At 43.3% G+C, this 19,595-nt stretch overlaps 1 protein-coding gene across 2 annotated transcripts in view; it reads right to left on the bottom strand.

Moving 5' to 3' along the window:
- Nucleotides 1–19,595, bottom strand: part of LOC132873367 (ephrin type-A receptor 5) — a 108,566-nt gene that overhangs the window by 21,666 nt on the left and 67,305 nt on the right. For both annotated transcript variants that reach the window (XM_060908857.1, XM_060908856.1), the window contains 3 exons: nt 7,903–8,027; nt 3,322–3,481; nt 455–557 (listed from right to left, as the gene is read on the bottom strand). In XM_060908857.1, the coding sequence (XP_060764840.1) occupies nt 455–557; nt 3,322–3,481; nt 7,903–8,027 (388 nt within the window). The remainder of the gene's footprint in view (nt 1–454; nt 558–3,321; nt 3,482–7,902; nt 8,028–19,595) is intronic.

The raw sequence follows: 19,595 nt of genomic DNA, 5'->3' as shown, positions 1-19,595 counted from the left end.
CAAAAGCAAAGACGTAGACATGCAAGTAAACTATATTATATGCAGCAGCTTAAATGATGACAGTGTAGTTGATTGAAATACAAGTGTTCAATATACAAGTGCAGCATATGCTAATTATAAGTGACAGGATTAATCACAATCAAATAAAATACAAAAAAAAAATAGAAGTATCATGTTACATACAGTACATTGGTGTAATACTTTGATGCATGCTTGGTTAGAAAGTACATTTAGGCTATGTGATGAGTAACAGTGCTCATTAATAAAGAGCGGTACATGAGAGTATAATACCAATATTATATTCATATGATTCTATCAACGGTTGATTAATTTTCTATAATTTTCTCTCTATGTTAATAACTGATGATTAGTTTTCTATGCACCACCCAGATTTCTAAACGCCACCCGACATTTTTCTATCAAGCCGGACGATAAAAATTAATCACATTCTCACCTGCCACTGAGCAGAAAGCCGGTGATCAGCGCCAGCAGGATGATACCCAGTGTAACAGCCACGGCAATGACGGGCACACGGCCCTGATCTCTGGAGGCAGACACTACAGAGAGGCGAGAGCTGTGAGCCGTACATATTTCCGATGTATTTATTTTTGTATCAACACTGATACCTGAGTCTGCCAGCATTGGAATCTTTAGACTCAGAGCAATCTGCACTAGCCTAAGGAGATGTCTTCTAAGTAAACAGAGACGCACTTCGGTAAGTCACTCTGGATAAGAGCATCTACCACATGCAGTAAATATAAATGCAAATGAGGAGGGCACAAACTCACAGACAGGACTGTAATCAGCACAACACCTCTCACCACAAACCCTACATTTACGTCTAACCATCTCAAGAGTGTCCCAGAAGTCATATGGCCAAAACAATCAGCAGCCAAGACATTTTAAATATTAACTGATTTTATGATGTTATTTTTGTGGCTACTGCCTCATATAGAGGCGGTGTAGGCACTATGTCATTGCACTGTAAGAATGTAAGTGTGGACTTCGCATGCACATACGCATAAGGATTACAATAGCACATGCGCATTAAGTATTCATGGATGCAAACGGCGCGCCTTTTGGCGGATGCTGCCTTTTTCACGGCTGTCTGGGAGACTTGTGTAAATCGCGCAGATCCAATGTTTTTTTTTTGGGGGGGGGGGGGGGGGGCATTGGAGTGTCTGATTATAATTTCATCAAAGTAAATTCTGTATTAAAATTACTAAATAAGCAAATGCCGTTACAGTCCATGAAACATAGGAAGTATAAGGATGAGAAGAAAACAGTAAATCAGAAAGCTGCGCACGTAAAGCCAGTTGGCTGCACGCCATTATCTGCTGCTGGCTGCACTTCACTGCACACGCAAGGATTTCCATCAGTCCAACGCAAGTTACGTAAGTTACGTAATTGGCTTTACGTGCACAGCTTTCTGATTCACTGTTTTCTTCTCATACTTGTACTTCCTATGTTTCATGGACTGTAACGGCATTTGCTTATTTAGTAATTTTAATACAGAATTTACTTTGATGAAATTATAATCAGACACTCCAACGTCCCCCCCCCCAAAAAAAAAACAAAAAAAACTCATCGGATCTGCGCGATTCACACAAGTCCCCCAGACAGCCGTGAAAAAGGCGGCATTCGCCAAAAGGCGCGCTGTTTGCATCCATGGTATTACAATCACCAGAACGGCGAATCATGATCTCGCAATATGGAACAGTTGATCTAGCGTTATCATCGTGTTGTAAGAATTAGTGTAACAATCGCGCACTATGCATGCGCATAAGGATTACAATCACCAGAACGGCGAATCATGATCTCGCAATATGGAACAGTCGATCTAGCGTTATCATCGTGTTGTAAGAATTAGTGTAACAATCGCACATTGCGCATACTCATAAGGATTACAATCACCAGAACGGCGAATCGTGATCTTGCGATATGAACAGTTGCTCTCACATTATCTCAGGAATAAAGAGAATTTAATAGTAAATTTAACATCGTGTTGTAAGAATCAGTGTAACAATCGCGCACTGCGCATGCGCATAAGGATTACAATCACCAGAACGGCGAATCGTGATCTTGCGATATGAACAGTTGCTCTCACGTTATCAAAGGTACACAAGAACGAGTACAAGAATGTAAGAATGAGTGTAACAAGAGCAAAACTTCATAACCAATCAGCACTTATCCTGATCAAGTTCAATTACTCGTTCTCTTTCTTGATTAACTTCAGAACCAGAAACGAAATAAGAAGAACCTCGTTATAGCTTCGTAGTATCGGAAGATAATCGGCAGATAAAAAGACAAACGAAATCCACCTCGTGGTTCACCAAGGCTACTGATATCAAGTAAGTGGTGTTTATTTTAAGAAAAATTACCTTTTGATTATCACAGCTTTTATTTAGTTCTTCTGAAAGGCCAAATGAAAAGTTTCGTAAGGTTTTTTTTTTAGCTTTTTGGCAGATATTTAGGCTAGGAATTCCAGCATATAGATATAGTTCACAGCACTGTATTCTGAACAAAGCCCTGATGTTGCTCACAGCTTGGTGATGATTACAAGAAATGAGGCGAGTATAATTGATAACGTGCATATATGCTGTATTTACTGAATGGACATGGTATCAGAAAACATCTTTCTTTATAAGCAGTAGCCACATGTACCCATAGGAATCTGTGGTTGGTAGAAGAGAGCAACTGGACTTGCTTGAAAAGTCTTGAAGATGTTTCGCCTCTCGTCCGAAAGGCATCCTCAGTTCTGTCTGTCTAATAGGGAGTATCAAGTATTTATCTTCTCATGGATCATAATAGAATCCGAATCAGAGGACTTCCAGAAAACTGGCAGACATCTTAGCCAGAGAGGATCGTTCATTTTTGTCAACCTGGAACGACCATCACTGAACAGAGGTGGGTGTCTATGACATCTATCAGCCACCTACAATGCAGCCATCAGCATTCTGATTCGGATTCTATGATGATCCATGAGAGGATAAATACTTGATACTCCCTATTAGTCAGACAGAACTGAGGATGCCTTTCGGACGAGAGGCGAAACGTCTTCAAGACTTTTCAAGCAAGTCCAGTTGCTCTCTTCTACCAACCACAGATTACTATGTACCTGGATGACTGAGTATCTTCACAGATATGTACCCATAGGGTACTTATTTTTTAATTACTGGTTATAATTAAGCTAAATGGTGTACGGACAGACTACATACTCTAATCAGTCAGTGTTAAATTCATTTATAAGACTATTTTGAGATTGATCTGATGTTTAGTGAATGAACGTAGCATAACAGTGTTTTTAGTACTGCGACTTACAGTATGGACCGGTTTCAAAATCAAAGCGTCGACTGAAGCTTCCGTAGCCTGCTGAGGTGCGAGCTCTGATCTGAAAGATATATGCTGAGGACGGTTTCAGCCCATCCACCACAACCTCCGTCTCCTTTGACTTGACGATAGTGTAACTGGTCTCCTGATTCTTTGGGACACAAAACAAAATGAGAAAGAGCAGAATTGTTACCAGTGATGGAAAAAAAAAAATAATTAGGTAATGAGAGTACAATAAAATGGTGGTGGGATAAATAAAGAGGGAAAGGCGCATTCTGATGTCCCATGAGAGGTAGTGTCTGTGAATGTGTAAGTGTGTCTATGGTGTGGGATCACTTTCATGCTGCTCAGATGCATGGAGGTAGAGCTATGTGGTGACGACTCTATCCATTAGGGGAAGGGGCACTTTTCTTTCTAAAGTGCCTCATATCAGTGTTTCCCAGACCAGGCCACTGTGCTGAGGTCATGCAGGAGGCTGAGCCGCTTTAAGCGCGATTGTCTCTTTTAATGGTCTGAACACTGGAACTGGACACGATGTGAGCAGCAATCTGAGCCACGCATCAATGCCAGGTCTGGTTTCAGCCTTTTTGTGAGCTTTGTTGCCAAAGGGAGACCTGTCTCCACTGCTCACCATGCTGCCTGTCACATCACTGCACTGAGCACGCTTTCACTTAACATCGTGTTTTCGGACAAAAACGGGCAAATTTTAGTATGTGCATGCAATGGAGATGTCCAAATTACTCGTATGTCTTGTAAAAATAAATCCTGGGCTTTTCATTTTGATGGAAATCTTATATAACTGATGAACTACGATACAGATGTGGACCCAAAGTATTTCAGTGGCTCCAAACAGAGAAGTCAAAAATACTGCAGCAGAACTGACTGCATGGGGAAAATCTTGCTGTAGTTCAACATCTCCAGTTTTCTAAACGTGAACCGGCTCAGCCCGCTGAGAAAGGGAAGAGTTTTCGGAGACTTTCATAGATTTACTCCCTCTTGTTTAATTAGTGAAGTGACAGCATGGCATGTTAAAAAAGTAGACAACAAAAAGAGACTGCAGAGTCAAGTATGTGCTGATTCTCTCCTTCAGGTTCAAAGCAGGTGCGATGGATCTCATGTGTCTCTGTGTCTTATTGGATCTGAGTCCATGGCACTAGTGAATTTATGTAATATATGAACTACTACTGCAAAAAAAAAAAAAAACAATTTAAACTAATGTGTCTTATTTAGAGCCATAAACTAATAACTAATGTTTAAAGGGCTGATGACATGAACATGACTCTATGCAATTTCTTAAATAAACTATACAACATGGCAAACATGTTAGATTTCTGTTATAATTACGTGAAAAGAAGCTGTTGTTACGCGAATATCCAACTTTTAATTGCACAGCGCAAGAAAACTGGGTCCGTGGCTCGCGGCCATGTTGTGACGTCAGCGGGAGAACACGCTGCGGTTCACTGGCTGTTCTACTCTGGTTCTACTCAATGGAAATGGCGCATGAAAACGCCGGTGAACTCTCTAGTGCTAGCTCTTCCTCTTCTGGGAGTCTAGAATTGTGTTGATCTCTTCCGAATAGAATCTATGATAGCCTACCCTCTTTACCCTTTGCCTCTCGTTGCTAGGCGGCAGTTACATGAAAGCCGCAAGCTTTCACAAGCAAATACATGACTGATATCACACCGACTTTATGATTACATTTATGATTATCATGTAGAATCTATAGCTCTATGTACCTTTATCTTATGTCGTTTCACAACACATGTTCTGACAGGAGGACTGTCTTTGGATCTGGCATAGCTACTAGTAGACCCCCTCCGGAATACTGGCAGTGTTGCCAGATTGGGAGGAATCCCGCCCAGTAGGGCGGTTTCAAGTGCATTTTGGTGGGTTTTGAACATATTTTGGGCTGGAAAACTTCAGCAGTATCTGGCAACAGTATCTGGCAACAGATACTGCTGATGTTTTCCAGCCCAAAATATGTTCAAAATGCACTTGAAACCGCTCAACTGGGCGGGAAACCTCCCAATCTGGCAACATGGTGTAGGCACTGCTGATGGTAGTAACACACGTTTGTGCTGAACTGAACACCCAAGAGATTCTTTTAAGCTGGGAAGGGTGTCAAAACAATCCAAAGCGAAGTGTTCAGAGCACAGGACGGATGTTGGTGAGGGCTCCCACTTGTCACGAGTGCGCCTGACTTGCCTCACCCACTTCGCATGCAGCTCGGGATCTCTGGGAAACTTGAATAAACTTATCCCATCCTTGTAGGTTTTGGAGCAAAAGCCGGCAACACAACGCGAAGGCATAATAACTAATATTATATATATATATATATATATATATATATATATATATATATATATATATAAAATAATGATAATACTAATAATGATAAACTGAACACCTGCCGCATCAACAACAAACTGGTAAGTTAGGAGGAAGGTTCTTTCGCTGACGTCATATAGCTCCTCCTCCTCCTTCGTATCCTGGGTGCTGCAGCCCCGTCAAATTTGCCCAAATAGCCGCGTTTTTTATCATAACTTGTAAAATAGGCGCCTTCGTGAATTAATATATGGATCATCGGGAATTACTTATGTTATAAAACATCGCCAAAGATGTCAAAAACGTGTCATCAGCACTTTAAGCATTAAAATGTGACTTGTTTTCACAAATCAGATATATTATTTGCTTATCCGGACCTTTGTACACAAGGAATGCTTTGTATCTAGACCTTCACATCACAGGATTTGCATCACTGACCTTAAGCCTAGGTCACAACCGGACGTATGATTTTTTGGCCGTGCGATTTTTGGCGTTTCCCAAATCGCTGCGTTTTTTTTTGTTCATGGAGAAAGACGCACGTTGGCCGTAAGTTTGTCTTACAACCTGAAAAAAACGTAAGCGCCCGTAGAGTTTGTTTGACATGACAAAGAACCTCTGCGGCCGGTCTGCGGCCAGTCTACGGCTCAAAAATCAGCACGTCACACGCGTGCCCTCCGTGCGTTTCTTGCACGTAGACCGGCCGTAGGAGCACGTACAGCTGGTTGTGACCTAGGCTTTAAGCAATGGCTGCATAAGAACTGCCTTAAACTCAATGCTAGCAAAACGGAGGTTCTATTAGCAGGTACCAAAAGACAGGTTCTGAACTTTTCCAATTTCACTATTGACGTTGATGGTGTCTCTGTAAGTCCTTCCCAAGTTATAAAAAACCTTGGCGTTCTCTTTGACTCCGCCCTTACGTTTGAACCCCATTTTATACTCATTACTAAGAATGCATGCTTTCACCTACGCAATATTGCACGTCTCCACCCTCTTCTCCTTGAAACTGATGCCAAAATGTTGGTCAATACGTTTATCTTTTCTCGTCTTGACTACTGCAGTTCTCTCTTTTATGGTCTCCCTGCCACATTGCTCTACCGCCTGCAGTACATCAAACACTCAGCAGCTAGAGTCCTCACACTCACCAAGCGCACTGCTCGCATCACTCCTGTTTTACAGCAACTGTATTGGTTGCCGGTTATCTCTCGGATTAAATACAAAATCTTGCTTCTAACCTATAAAGCTCTTCATGGTTTCGCCCCTTCCTAGCTCTGTGAGCTAATTCATTTGTACTGTCCCTCCCACGCCCTCAGATCTTCTGTCTCTGGACTTTTGACTGTCCCACGTTTTAAACTGGCATCTATGGGTGGCAGATCATTCAGTGTTGCTGCTCGTAAACTTAGGAACTCATTACTACAATCGCTTCCTGACTGTTCTACTCTCTCTTCCTTCAAAGCTAACCTGAAAACTTTCCTCTTTACCTCACACTACTCTTCCTAGTGTGGGTTTTTGGTTTGTTTGGGGGTTTTTTTGGGAGGGGGTGTAACTCCTGTGTAAAGCATCCTTGGGTTTGTGAAAGGCGCTATATACGGTAAATTGAATTGAACTTATTATTATTATTATGGTGGCACGGTGGTGTAGTGGTTAGCGCTGTCGCCTCACAGCAAGAAGGTCCGGGTTCGAGCCCCGTGGCCGGCGAGGGCCTTTCTGTGTGGAGTTTGCATGTTCTCCCCGTGTCCGCGTGGGTTTCCTCCGGGTGCTCCGGTTTCCCCCACAGTCCAAAGACATGCAGGTTAGGTTAACTGGTGACTCTAAATTGACCGTAGGTGTGAATGTGAGTGTGAATGGTTGTCTGTGTCTATGTGTCAGCCCTGTGATGACCTGGCGACTTGTCCAGGGTGTACCCCGCCTCTCGCCCGTAGTCAGCTGGGATAGGCTCCAGCTTGCCTGCGACCCTGTAGAAGGATAAAGCGGCTACAGATAATGAGATGAGATGAAGTCAAATTTCAACTTTTCTAAGACACACTTGGATCTTACTTTACAATGAAAAATCCAAATTCACACTTGTTAACAATCTAGAAACACATTTATCAGCATCATCCAGCTCAAACTATTACAACTAAATCTGTCCGTCACTATACATTTCTTATCGATGCCGACATACCAATACAGGAAATGACCCATATCTAGCTTATTTACATCAGCCCTCTTTATTGCATAGAGTTTATTGTCCTCCTGTACAGTAAGTACCTTCTCAAAGTACTTGATCTCGTACTCCAGGATGATGCCGTTGGGTCTGTCTGGTGCCTGCCAGGACACAGCGATGCTGTTCTTCGCCATCTTTCCTCTCTTCACCACAGTGACGGGAGATGGAGCTGAACAGAAACAAATAAGGGTTTTGTCTGTGTTGATGCCTCAGTCCAGGCGAAAAATATTCTTGATGCAATGGAAAAGTCTGATGCAATATTGAATAACTGCATATAAAGTCATACGATGGTACAGACTTAAAGGTTCAAGAGAAGATCTACATTTTTTTAAATCAGTTTGTAATCACAGCTACTTTATCAATGTCTACAGAATGTCTAAATATCAATTCATATCTATATCTAAACAGTATAAATTCCATTTTGTTATAGACACATCCTGTAAAAATTCTTTATCCTTGAAATAATAAATAAAACATCTAAAACTGCATTTTGGCATCTGATATATGATCTGGATCCACACCGTTTTTCATTTTCTAACAGAAAAAAAAGTGTTTTTACAAACTTCTGAAGAGTTAGTTCTGCATGCTGAGTGTCTAAAATAGCCAAAAGGCAAAACCTGTATTTAATTTTGTGCTTTCACAAAGGACAATCAAGTGTGTGTTGTAAAATATTCAGAACATGAGCAGTGAAGACAATTAGATATGGTGCTTTAACACACGCCTTTGTTTCAGCTGCTTGATGAGAAATGAATTCAGTGTTGAAAATGGCTTTGGGAGATGACATGGTCTGACACTGTTTACACACTCCATTTACTGCGTATTAAAACAATCCTGCATCCAGTTACAATCTGTCTTCAATCACAAACTTCCCATTACTGTCTACATACTGCATCAACATTAACAAGCATGAAATTGTTTTATAGAGCACACCACGAATACAATTGTCCAGAAAGTAATTCAATCACCCTCAATCATCTTACCTATGCCGTCACTGTGTTTATACTGGTGTTTTGACTGTGTGTGTGTGTGTGTGTGTTTCACATATACAGCCCAAACTGCAGATTTCTGATAACACGTGTGCCTATTGCCCTCTATAGGTGCTTGCACACCTAGGAGTCCATTTGGTCTGGTTTGAGTTCTCTCTGCACATAATTAAATAAAATAAAACAAACAAACAAAAATCTTGAGGAACTTGTAGAACTGAAAACGTACTTGCTAACACCTTCTTTCTTTGATGAGAAATACAAAAGCAGAAAAAGATTCGCAACCCTTTGCAAGGGGCAGAGCGGTGGCACAGTAATCGCCTCACAGCAAGAAGGTTCTGAATTCGAACCTTACGGCCAACTGGGTCCTTTCTGTGTGGAGTTTCTATGCTCTCCCCATGCCTAAGTGGGTTTCCTCCAGGTGCTCCGGTTTCCTCCCATAATGCAAAGACGTGCTCATCTCATCTCATTATCTCTAGCCGCTTTATCCTTCTACAGGGTCGCAGGCAAGCTGAAGCCTATCCCAGCTGACTACGGGCGAAAGGCGGGGTACACCCTGGACAAGTCGCCAGGTCATCACAGGGCTGACACTTACGCTATGTTCACACTGCAAGGCTTAATGCTCAATTCCGATTTTTTTGTGAAATCCGATTTTTTTGTGAGGTCGTTCACATTAACAAATATATGCGACTTGTATGTGATCCTCAGTATGAACGAAAAGCGACCTAAAAGTGTTCCGCATGCGCATTGCAGGATACGACGACGTCACACGCAGTGAGCATGGCCAGTGTTTACGGAAGTAAAACCGCCCGGTTGCGGTATGACCCATCCAATCTAGCTTGAATAGCTGTATCCCCCCAAATGGAAATCAGCTCCCTGACCTCTGTGTCCTTCCATTGAGAAGATTCAGAACCTTCACAGCCCGAAGCGTCCCTCGCATTGATGTCATGCGGCAGGGGCGCAGATACGTTTTTTGAACTGGGGGGGACAAAAAACTGGGGGGGACAAAGCTGCCAGCAAACCAACCCCAACCCCGATATGCCTGTCAAACTTGTTGTGGGTTACCATAGCAACCAAGCTCGAGCTCGCAACCTGTGCAGTCTGCGCAGCTCAACCAACCGAATATCAGTCTTTGTTTTGTTTTATGTGAGTTGTTGCAACTATGTATGTACTGCTGTGCACCTCAATAAACCGAATGGTAATTAGTCTTTTGATTTTTCCGTGAGGTTTGCCTTATGCAAAGAAAGACAGCATAGACGTTTTTTCCTCCCTATAAGTGGGGGGGACCGAACGAAGTGAATTTAAATCTGGGTGGGACGAATCCCACCCGTCCCACCCTCTATCTGCGCCCGTGATTATGCGCCATGTTGTTGGAACTTTTTTTGAGAGACCCGCCGCCTACTTCAGCGCAGAATAGTGACGTTTGTGGCTTGTTGATGACGTGTAAGTCGGATGAATGCGACCTGGCGGTTCAGACTGAAGTCGCATATGAAAAGAGCGGATAGGAATCAGAATTAGGACCACATATCCAAACGGCCTGGGTCGGATTTGAAAAAATCGGATCTGTGTCGTTCATATTGTCAATAAAAGATCAGATACAGGTCACATATGGGCGAAAAGATCGGATTTGAGTCACTTCAGCCTGCAGTGTGAACGTAGCCATAGACAACCATTGACACTCACTTTAGAGTCACCAGTTAACCTAACCTGCATGTCTTTGGGGGAAACCGGAGCACCCGGAGGAAACCCACGCGGACACGGGGAGAACATGCAAACTCCGCACAGAAAGGCCCTTGCCGGCCACGGGGCTCGAACCCGGACCTTCTTGCTGTGAGGCGACAGCGCTAACCACTACACCACCGTGCCGCCCTGAAAAGACGTGCTGATTATGGCAAATGTCTAATCTAAATTGCCCATCGGTGTGAATGGTTATTCTTCTCTGTGTATGATAGACTGGTGACCTGATTGGCTCCAGCTCCTCTTCTGACCCTGACGGATAACCAGGATAGATGATGTGGATGGATGGAATCCTTTGCAAGTGTGTGTAGAATTCAGATAAAAAACAAGGGAAGATTGTGAGTTCTTGTCCCTTTTTGATTTGTCCATGATGAATCATTTTGCCAACAAAAGCACTGAAAAGTGTTCAGGGAAAAAAAAAAAAAAACAGCAAGTGCTGTTCTCTCCAAAGCTCTCTTCTTGCCTACCAGGGTTGTCCACTTCTCTTTTTGTTCATCAGTCCAACTTTACAGAACATGTTGCATTTCTCCAGCCCTACAGGTCTGTCCTTTGGTTTACACTGTGAGTGATATTGTACTGTAGCAAGTGTCCATCCATCATCTGTAGCCACTTATCCTTTACAGAGTCGCAGGCAAGATGGAGCCTACCCCAGAAAGAGCAAGAGGTGGTGTACACCCTGGACAAGTCGCCAGATCATCGCAGGGCTGACACACAGAGACAAACAGCCATTCACACTCACATTCACACCTACGGTCAATTTAGAGCCACCAGTTAACCTAACCTGCATGTCTTTGGACTGTGGGGGAAACCGGAGCACCCGGACGAAATCCACACAGACACGGGGAGAACATGTAAACTCCACACAGAAAGGCCCCCATCAGCCACTTGGCTCGAACCCAGAACCTTCTTGCTGTGAGGCAACAGTGCTAACCACTACACCACTGTGCTGCCTATGGGCAAATTTATCTACTATTTCTTACTGTTCATTTCAAGCTTTAATTTTCTTATTCTACTGGCAGATCGTTGAGATTTTTTCTACAAATAAATATTTTGAATTAGAAAATGTATCAGGCGGCACGGTAGTGTAGTGGTTAGCGCTGTCGCCTCACAGCAAGAAGGTCTGGGTTCGAGCCCCGTGGCCGGCGAGGACCTTTCTGTGTGGAGTTTGCATGTTCTCCCCGTGTCCGTGTGGGTTTCCTCCGGGTGCTCCGGTTTCCCTCACAGTCCAAAGACATGCAGGTTAGGTTAACTGGTGACTCTAAATTGACCGTAGGTGTGAGTGTGAATGGTTGTCTGTGTCTATGTGTCAGCCCTGTGATGACCTGGCGACTTGTCCAGGGTGTACCCCGCCTTTCACCCGTAGTCAGCTGGGATAGGCTCCAGCTCACCCGCGACCCTGTAGAACAGGATAAAGTGGCTACAGATAATGAGATGAGATGAGAAAATGTACCTGCCATTATCTGCAAAAACTGTTTCAAGCTTGGAATTAGTGAAAAAAAAAGAATAAAAAAAGATGTCTAGAAAAATATTTGCCAATCATATACAGGTAGTCGTTTGGTTACGACTGACCGGTCGTAAGTTGGCCTATGTTAAATGAATGTAAGTATATTGTGATGTGTAATGATATTGTAATCATCTTAAAGTCTTATTTTATCAACATTTTCTTATTTCATTACCTTGGCTCATTATTTGGTTTAAGTCAAACACTGCATACTACACTGCGTACAGTACAATTCGTTTAATATGTGCAAAACAAAAAATTCGAAATACAGGTGTGAAAAATAGAAAACATTTTAGTTTGAAACATACCAAAATACAAATGTAAAACATAGCAAAATACAAAATTTAGTGACCGCTGGCATCACTGGTGCTTGGCTGTGGGTCGTCTACGTCATCATCAGCTGTTGCAGCGCTTGGGCTGGCGGGAGCATTTGCTCGTTTCATAAACCAGGAGCTGGGGCGGAAACTGTTGTACACGGTGAGAGGCGCTGCCGGGAGCTGGGGCGGAAACTGTCGTACGCTCAGCTAGCTCAGCTGGGAAACACTTGCCAGTCATAACCAGACGGTCGTAAAGTCGATCGGTCGTAAGTCACATAGGTCGTAAGTCAACGACTACCTGTACTCGGTTCATGGTAATCTTACAATAGGAAATACTAGATACATTTGACTAGACTGACTGTATATAAGATGTTTCATTTGCTAAGCCTGACCCCCCACAAAAATGTATATTAAAAAAAAAAAAATGCTACAACCCAAAATACAAGGCATGGGTTTTTTTCACCTTGATTGGATAGGACAGCGTAGACAGACCTGGGCATTTTACAGCTCGCGGGCCGCATCCGGCCCTTTGGTTCATTCTGACCGGCCCGCGTAAGGTTAATGAGAAATTACAAAATAAACGTATTTTCTAATTTTACCTCATGCATGGACTGAATGTGCATTGCTTTTATTTTGAAGTTGTGTTCAACAAAAACGCAATGCGCGCGACATGAACATGACATGAAATCCCACGAAACCTAATCCCGCGATAACTACTTCCGTAATTTGTCCAGACCAACCACAAACTTGTACGTCATCCTTCAAACGGTCCAGCCAATCACATCGTGTGACGTCACCAGCAGGCGCCGGAGCTGATCTCCGGCGAAAAGCACTAAATGAGGTGATTAGACTACAAATGTGGGCATCATTATTATAATATGATGTATCTTGCTTGATATTTGGAGTAGAAAGACAATATTGTGATGTCTTTATTGTGTTTTGGGGTGAATGTGACTGAAAAAAAATGGTACAAACGTTCATATTTTGTTAACCATTGTTTTGGGAAATTTGATTGAATAAATGACATTTTTTGTAAGGCAACCTCGTTTTTTCCACACTCTTACCAGTCTTAGCAGCTTGTAAAAACAATGTTATTTATTGCTTTATATAAAGAAATACAATTAATATTATGCAGAATTTAGTTCAGCCTTTTGGTCCGGCCCTCCACAAAATTTTCTGTTTCTTATGTGGCCCCATGGAAAAAATAATTGCCCACCCCTGGCGTAGAGACAGGAAATGAGCGGGAGAGAGAGGGGGGGGGGGGGGAGATCAGGAAATGACCTCGGGTCGGAATTGAACCCAGGTCCCCGGATTCATGGTATGGCGCCTTATCCACCTGAGCCACAACAGAAAGCATGTTTGATTCACTTCTTGCAGGTGTGTCACTTTCTCACTGCTACAGTATGAGTTCAGACCGAAACCAACTCAGAAACACACCCTGACTCTGCTCAGAAGAAAACACACAGACAGGGGAAAATGCAGCAGGATTCAGTTCAAACAGACTAAACACTGCATAAGTGAAAGCACCCTGCAATTAATAAATAAATAAACTCTACATCCTCAGTGTTGTCAATTTTCTGTTTTTATTGCCTTAGTAAAATCCTATGGTGTGGCCTCCACACACAAACCTACTGCCACCCATGTACACACAAAAAAACAGAAATGTGACCCAGCTGTGTATTCACAAACAGAAGTGTCAGACTGTAGCCGGGAGATAAGTATTATTTAAGCATGTTCAAATGATCCCAGAGGTGCCGATATAGTAACCCGGCTGCACCGGGGCAGCATTTAGAGCTCAATAGGGTTCAGTGATAGGGGAGCAAAGAAAAGTCTTCTCGCCTCTTGAAAACAAAGAGTAACCGTATCTCTCCTTTCACCCAGACAAAACTATAATCATTCCTATCTTAAAAGCCTGAAACGGAATACTTGGCAACCCGATCTGCAGGCTGGCAGGCAAAGAGCTGCTTTGTGGAGGATGGCTGGGCTACTTAAACAGTCTGGCAGCCTGCTAAATGGTTGACTTTCAGTCGAGCAGGAGACGCAATTCCTTTGAGTTATTGATTCACAATAAGCTTTAAGGCTTTCCAGGGGAATTTTGATCTATATTTCTGATGACGGAATGACAGGAAACAAAAACAGCTGCGTCTGAGTTGCGGGTCAAACCAAAGAAGAATAACTCTGTATGCAAAAAAAAAAAAAGGATATAATTTTAATATTAATGAATTATTCAGAAAATTACACGCAACTTCTTTATAAATGTCGATATTGTGTAATAATTTATTAAAATTGTCTGCTACCGCGACAGAAATGAGGTTCTGATTAACTGATTAGGTAAATTTGATATAGTACCTTTCATAAAGGAAAATACACAGATTCATCAAATCAAACATCATTAATTATTCAAAAGTTATGGAAATGATCCAGCAAATTTTGGTGTACAAAGTGAACTCAAATAAATCAAGTGCAAACAAAATCCTTGTGCACTCAGCGTGGCAGCATCTCCTAGCGCCTCTCATTAGCAGATGGAACACGTCCGTACTAGAGGAAGTGTGGCAGAGAAAGTGTGATGGTGTTCTGATTAATAGCTCCGATTGGGAAGTGTTGCCATTCTGCAGTGCGTGAATCTGTTCGCACGGCACTGTTGCCAGCAAGGGAGCTGCTAACGCCAAACAGCGAGGCATGTCACGGATTCCACACTTAGATGTACACCTAGATGTGTTAACTTTCCTATTTTCAGTAAGAGAGATCACACGATTGTACATGAGCAGCGACTTCGATGAATCACTCTTATCTAACATGCATCACGCTGTGTGTAAGTGGTATTAGTTTCTCTTTGATGGCACAAGACGGACTGCAGGCAATATTGTTTTTTTAACCAAGTCATTTCAGGCAGAGACTTGCATGTACTTTAATTGAATCTAGCATGCTGGGTGTGCAGTTTTAAATGCGAGCAGGAAAGGTCACTGTTTCCAGTCTGACCTGGTCTCAGTGCCAGGCCAAAGTTCTCAGCAGGCCATGTGTTTGTAAACAAGTATTGTTGGGGGGAGGTCCTGCTGAGAGGCAAGATGAAAAACCTCTGGCAGAGCTGAGTGGCCCGCTGGCCAAAACCACCGCTGAGGTATAACTCCTGCCAACATGCTCCCATGCCAATGCAGAAATGGCAGGAAGAACATGGGTCTCCTGAAAAATCATGCAACGGTGCACGAGGAACCAGAAGTTCCACTGCTGCCAAAATGCCAAAAGTTCCTCTGATGCACTAAACCTATCATATCAGACAGAGGATATTAAAACAAAAGTTAAAGAAAAAAAAAATCCACAACTTGAATATCAATATGCGTAATCAGCATGTGATCTTTTAAAATTAACTGTGCCCGAGGTTTATTTAAATTAAAACCTAAGTTGAGTTTTTGGTTTAACTTTCTTTTATACACAAGTTAGTCAATTTTCACCTACAGTACCCACAATGCTGTTCCACTACCTGCTGTAATGCAGCATCTGTCTTACCTCGGTAACTCGGGAAAGACGTCATTTTGACCTCCATGCATTTGAGCTACAAAGTAGGAAGAAAACCTTGATGCCTTCAGGTTCATCTTTTGTTATCACAAGCTCGGCAGCTAACTGTTATGAGTGATGTATATTTTCCTCCTCAAAACAGTGAACTATATAGTTGGTATTATTGACTGATCATGCTAATAAGTGCTACTTTGTTTACTGCTGATGCTATGAGCAGCCATGTTGAGCTGGCATCACTTGCTGAACTTGGAGTTGAGTGGACTATTGCAAGTTCCCCAAAGAGGGATTACAGGTTGAAGGGTGTTTTCTTTGTGTTTTCCGAGTCGGTGGTTAGAAATTACGAGTTACAACTATTAGTCAAATACAGCAAGAGTGGCTCCTGTAGGAAGTCAACTCTACCTAATGAGAGTGATGCAGCAGCACGGTGGTGTAGTGGTTAGCGCTGTCGCCTCACAGCAAGAAGGTCCGGGTTCGAGCCCAGTGGCCGGCGAGGGCCTTTCTGTGTGAGTTTGCATGTTCTCCCCGTATCTGCGTGGGTTTCCTCTGGGTGCTCCGGTTTCCCCCACAGTCCAAAGACATGCAGGTTAGGTTGACGTGGGGCGGCCTTGGGCTGAAGTGCCCTTGAGCAAGGTACCTAACCCCTGACTGCTCCCCGGGTGCTGTAGTGTGGCTGCCCACTGCTCTGGGTGTGCGCACGTGTGTTCACTGCTTCAGATGGGTTAAATGCAGAGGATGAATTTCACTGTGCTTGAAGTGTGTATGTGACAAATAAAGGTTTCTTCTTCTTCTTTTAGCGTGCCCAGGTCTCTCACATCATCTTCTGTATACTCTTCTAAAACAGTTCAGCTTTCAAAACTTCAATAATAATAATAATATCTTCAACTCTATCATCCTCATCAAACTTAGTAAAGCAGCACAACTGTCTCATACACTTTAATAGGAACTTGTTCTTGATTCTAAGATTCCTGTTCTTGGCTGACAGGCGTGAACCCCAACGTGCTCTTCTGCTGCTGCATGCTGAGATGCTTTTCTGCTCACCATGGGTTGTAAAGGGTTGCTATATCCTTCCTGGCAGCTCAAACTAGTCTGGCTAACGCAACTTCAAAGCTCTGCGAGCATTGGTCTGGCATAGATATTAAGCCCAACCATTTCCCAAAGCGCATGGTTGACCCGCCTCCCTGAAATGCCTCAGTTTGCTACTGGTCGAAGCCAGAAAAGGCTGTGACGAAGCTTAAATCAATCACATCACTCTTTCCTCTGACATATGTGACGCGACGGAAACTGCTTGAGTAACAGGAAGAAGATAAATACCTCCAGGGCTGCTCTTTGCTCCGTTTTCAATGAGAACTACCTGTTGAATGCTTTCAATACAGCATCTACCGCTGTGTCAAAGGCTTGCCGCTGCTCCATGTTCGTAATGTCTCTAGTGAATGAAGCGCTTCCGGCATAGATTCTGTAAACAATCTATGGCTTCCGGTCGCAGTTCTACTACGTCACTGCCTTGAACACGCCTCTACCCAGGGCCGTTGGAGATGCTCAAAGTTGATTGGCTCCCGATTTTTTGGGAGCTTGGAAGAGCTGGAGATAGCTTGCCTTGCCAGACTAAGTTCGCAACAGGCCCCCGTGTTGCGTCACACTTAGAATGGGCGGGCCCAGGCTAAGCTCAAACCAATCTGGGGTGGGTTTTCCAAAAGCCTCCTAAGTTCAAGAGTGTCTTTAATTACCTCCTAAGATCAATCGTCAAACTAACATGTTTTTTCCCGGAACAACATTGTAGCCAAAGTAGTCCTTTAGTTTGCTCTGAATTTACGAGGGACCTGGACCGCTCTTTCAAAACAAAGAGCGTCTCCTCGCAACCGAATACACAGACTGCGCATGCGCCTCCGAGGGAATCTTACAGTCAACAGGGGAAACTGGTGCTGAATCTGCTGCCGGTGTGAAATTATTTTTCTTCTACATTGCAAGTCATCTTCTTCTTTTGGCTGCTCCCAATTAGGCGTCGCCACAGCACATCTTTCGTCTCCATTGCTCCCTGTCTTCTGCATCCTTCTCTACCACACCTGCCACTTTCATGTCCTCTCTCACCACATCCATGTATCTCCTCTTTGGCCTTCCTCGTTTTCGTGTGCCTGGCAGCTCCGTCCTCAACATTCTCCTTCCAACATGCTCTGCATCTCTTCTCAGGATGTGCCCATATCATCTCAGTCTCATCTCTCTTAGCTTCATTCCCAAGCTCTCCACATGTGCTGTCCCTCTGATGTGCTCGTTCCTTATCCTGTCCAACCTCCCATCGCAAACCTTAACATCCTCAACTCTGCCATCTCCGACTTTGCCTCCTGTCTCTTCGTTAAGGGTACGGTCTCCAATCCATACATCACAGCTGGTCTCACTACTGTCTTATACATCTTACCTTTCACTTTTGCTGGGACTTTCCTATCACAAATGACTCCCAAAATCCTTCTCCAACTGCTCCACCCTGCCTGCACTCTCTTTCTCACCTCACTATCGCAGCCCCCATTTTCCTGTTGACCCCAGGTACTTGAATTCACCAACTTTCTTTACATCTACTCCTTGCATCTTCACTACACTCTCATCCCTGTTCTCACTGATGCACATGTATTCTGTTTTGCTACTGCTCACCTTCATTCCTCTTCGTTCCAATGCATACCTCCAACTCTCCAAACCCAACTCAACCTCCTTTCTACTTTCATCACATATCACAATATCATCCGCAAACTAGGGATGGCGAAAACTAAAAAAAATCTTGACCGACCACCGAGCCTCATTAGCCGGTTAAAGTCGGTTAACCTATGAGTTTAAACAGGGATGCAAACGGCGCGCCTTTTTCACGGCTCGTGCAGATCTGATTTTTTTTTTTTGGGGGGGGGGGGGGAGTTGGAGTGTCTGAATAATTTCATCAGAGTAAATTCTGTATTAAAATTACTACATAAGCAAATGCCGTTACAGTCCATGAAAAAGCCGTGAAAAAGTCGGCATCTGCGCCTTTAGTTTGTGTGGAGAGATATGATCTGCAATAACATGCATTGTTGGCTACAGACCGAAACATACTTTCAGAATGCACTGGCCAAGGCAGGACTAAACTCGATGTGCCTTCTAATAATAATTAAAAGACAAACAAACAGAATAGTAATTTGTAAGCTAAAAAGCCTGTGTCTACACTTTTTTTTTTCTTTCGCCGAGTGGCAGCTGTCTTCAACTGGGGCGGGACATGACTGAATGGGTGTTTCTGATTTGTCAGCTGTCTTTAACTGGGGCGGGAGGGCAGGACATGACTGAATGGGTGTTTCTGATTTGTCAGCTGTCTTTAACTGGGGCGGGAGGGCGGGACATGACTGAATGGGTGTTTCTGATTTGTCAGCTGTCGTCCTTACACCGCAAGGCATGGCCCAAGCGTTTACAACACAGAATTCCAGGTTCTCCGCTCCAAAATCAGCAGCTTCAAAACGATTGATTTTTTTTTTTCACCGACAACCCAAAAAAAAAATTAACCGGTTGACGTTGATTCGGTCAACCACCGGTCAAACGGTCATCGGTTAACATCCCTACCGCAAACGTCATGTTCCATGGTGACTCTTGCCTCACTTTGTGTACACTGCAAGTACATTGAGTTAATTATAAAATAAATATACACAAAACCAGCAGGCTCAAGGACAGTTTCTTTCACC

Source organism: Neoarius graeffei, chromosome 25 (assembly GCF_027579695.1).
Source record: "Neoarius graeffei isolate fNeoGra1 chromosome 25, fNeoGra1.pri, whole genome shotgun sequence".
Classification (NCBI taxonomy): Eukaryota; Metazoa; Chordata; class Actinopteri; order Siluriformes; family Ariidae; genus Neoarius; species Neoarius graeffei.
This window is presented reverse-complemented; position numbering and strand designations above follow the sequence as displayed.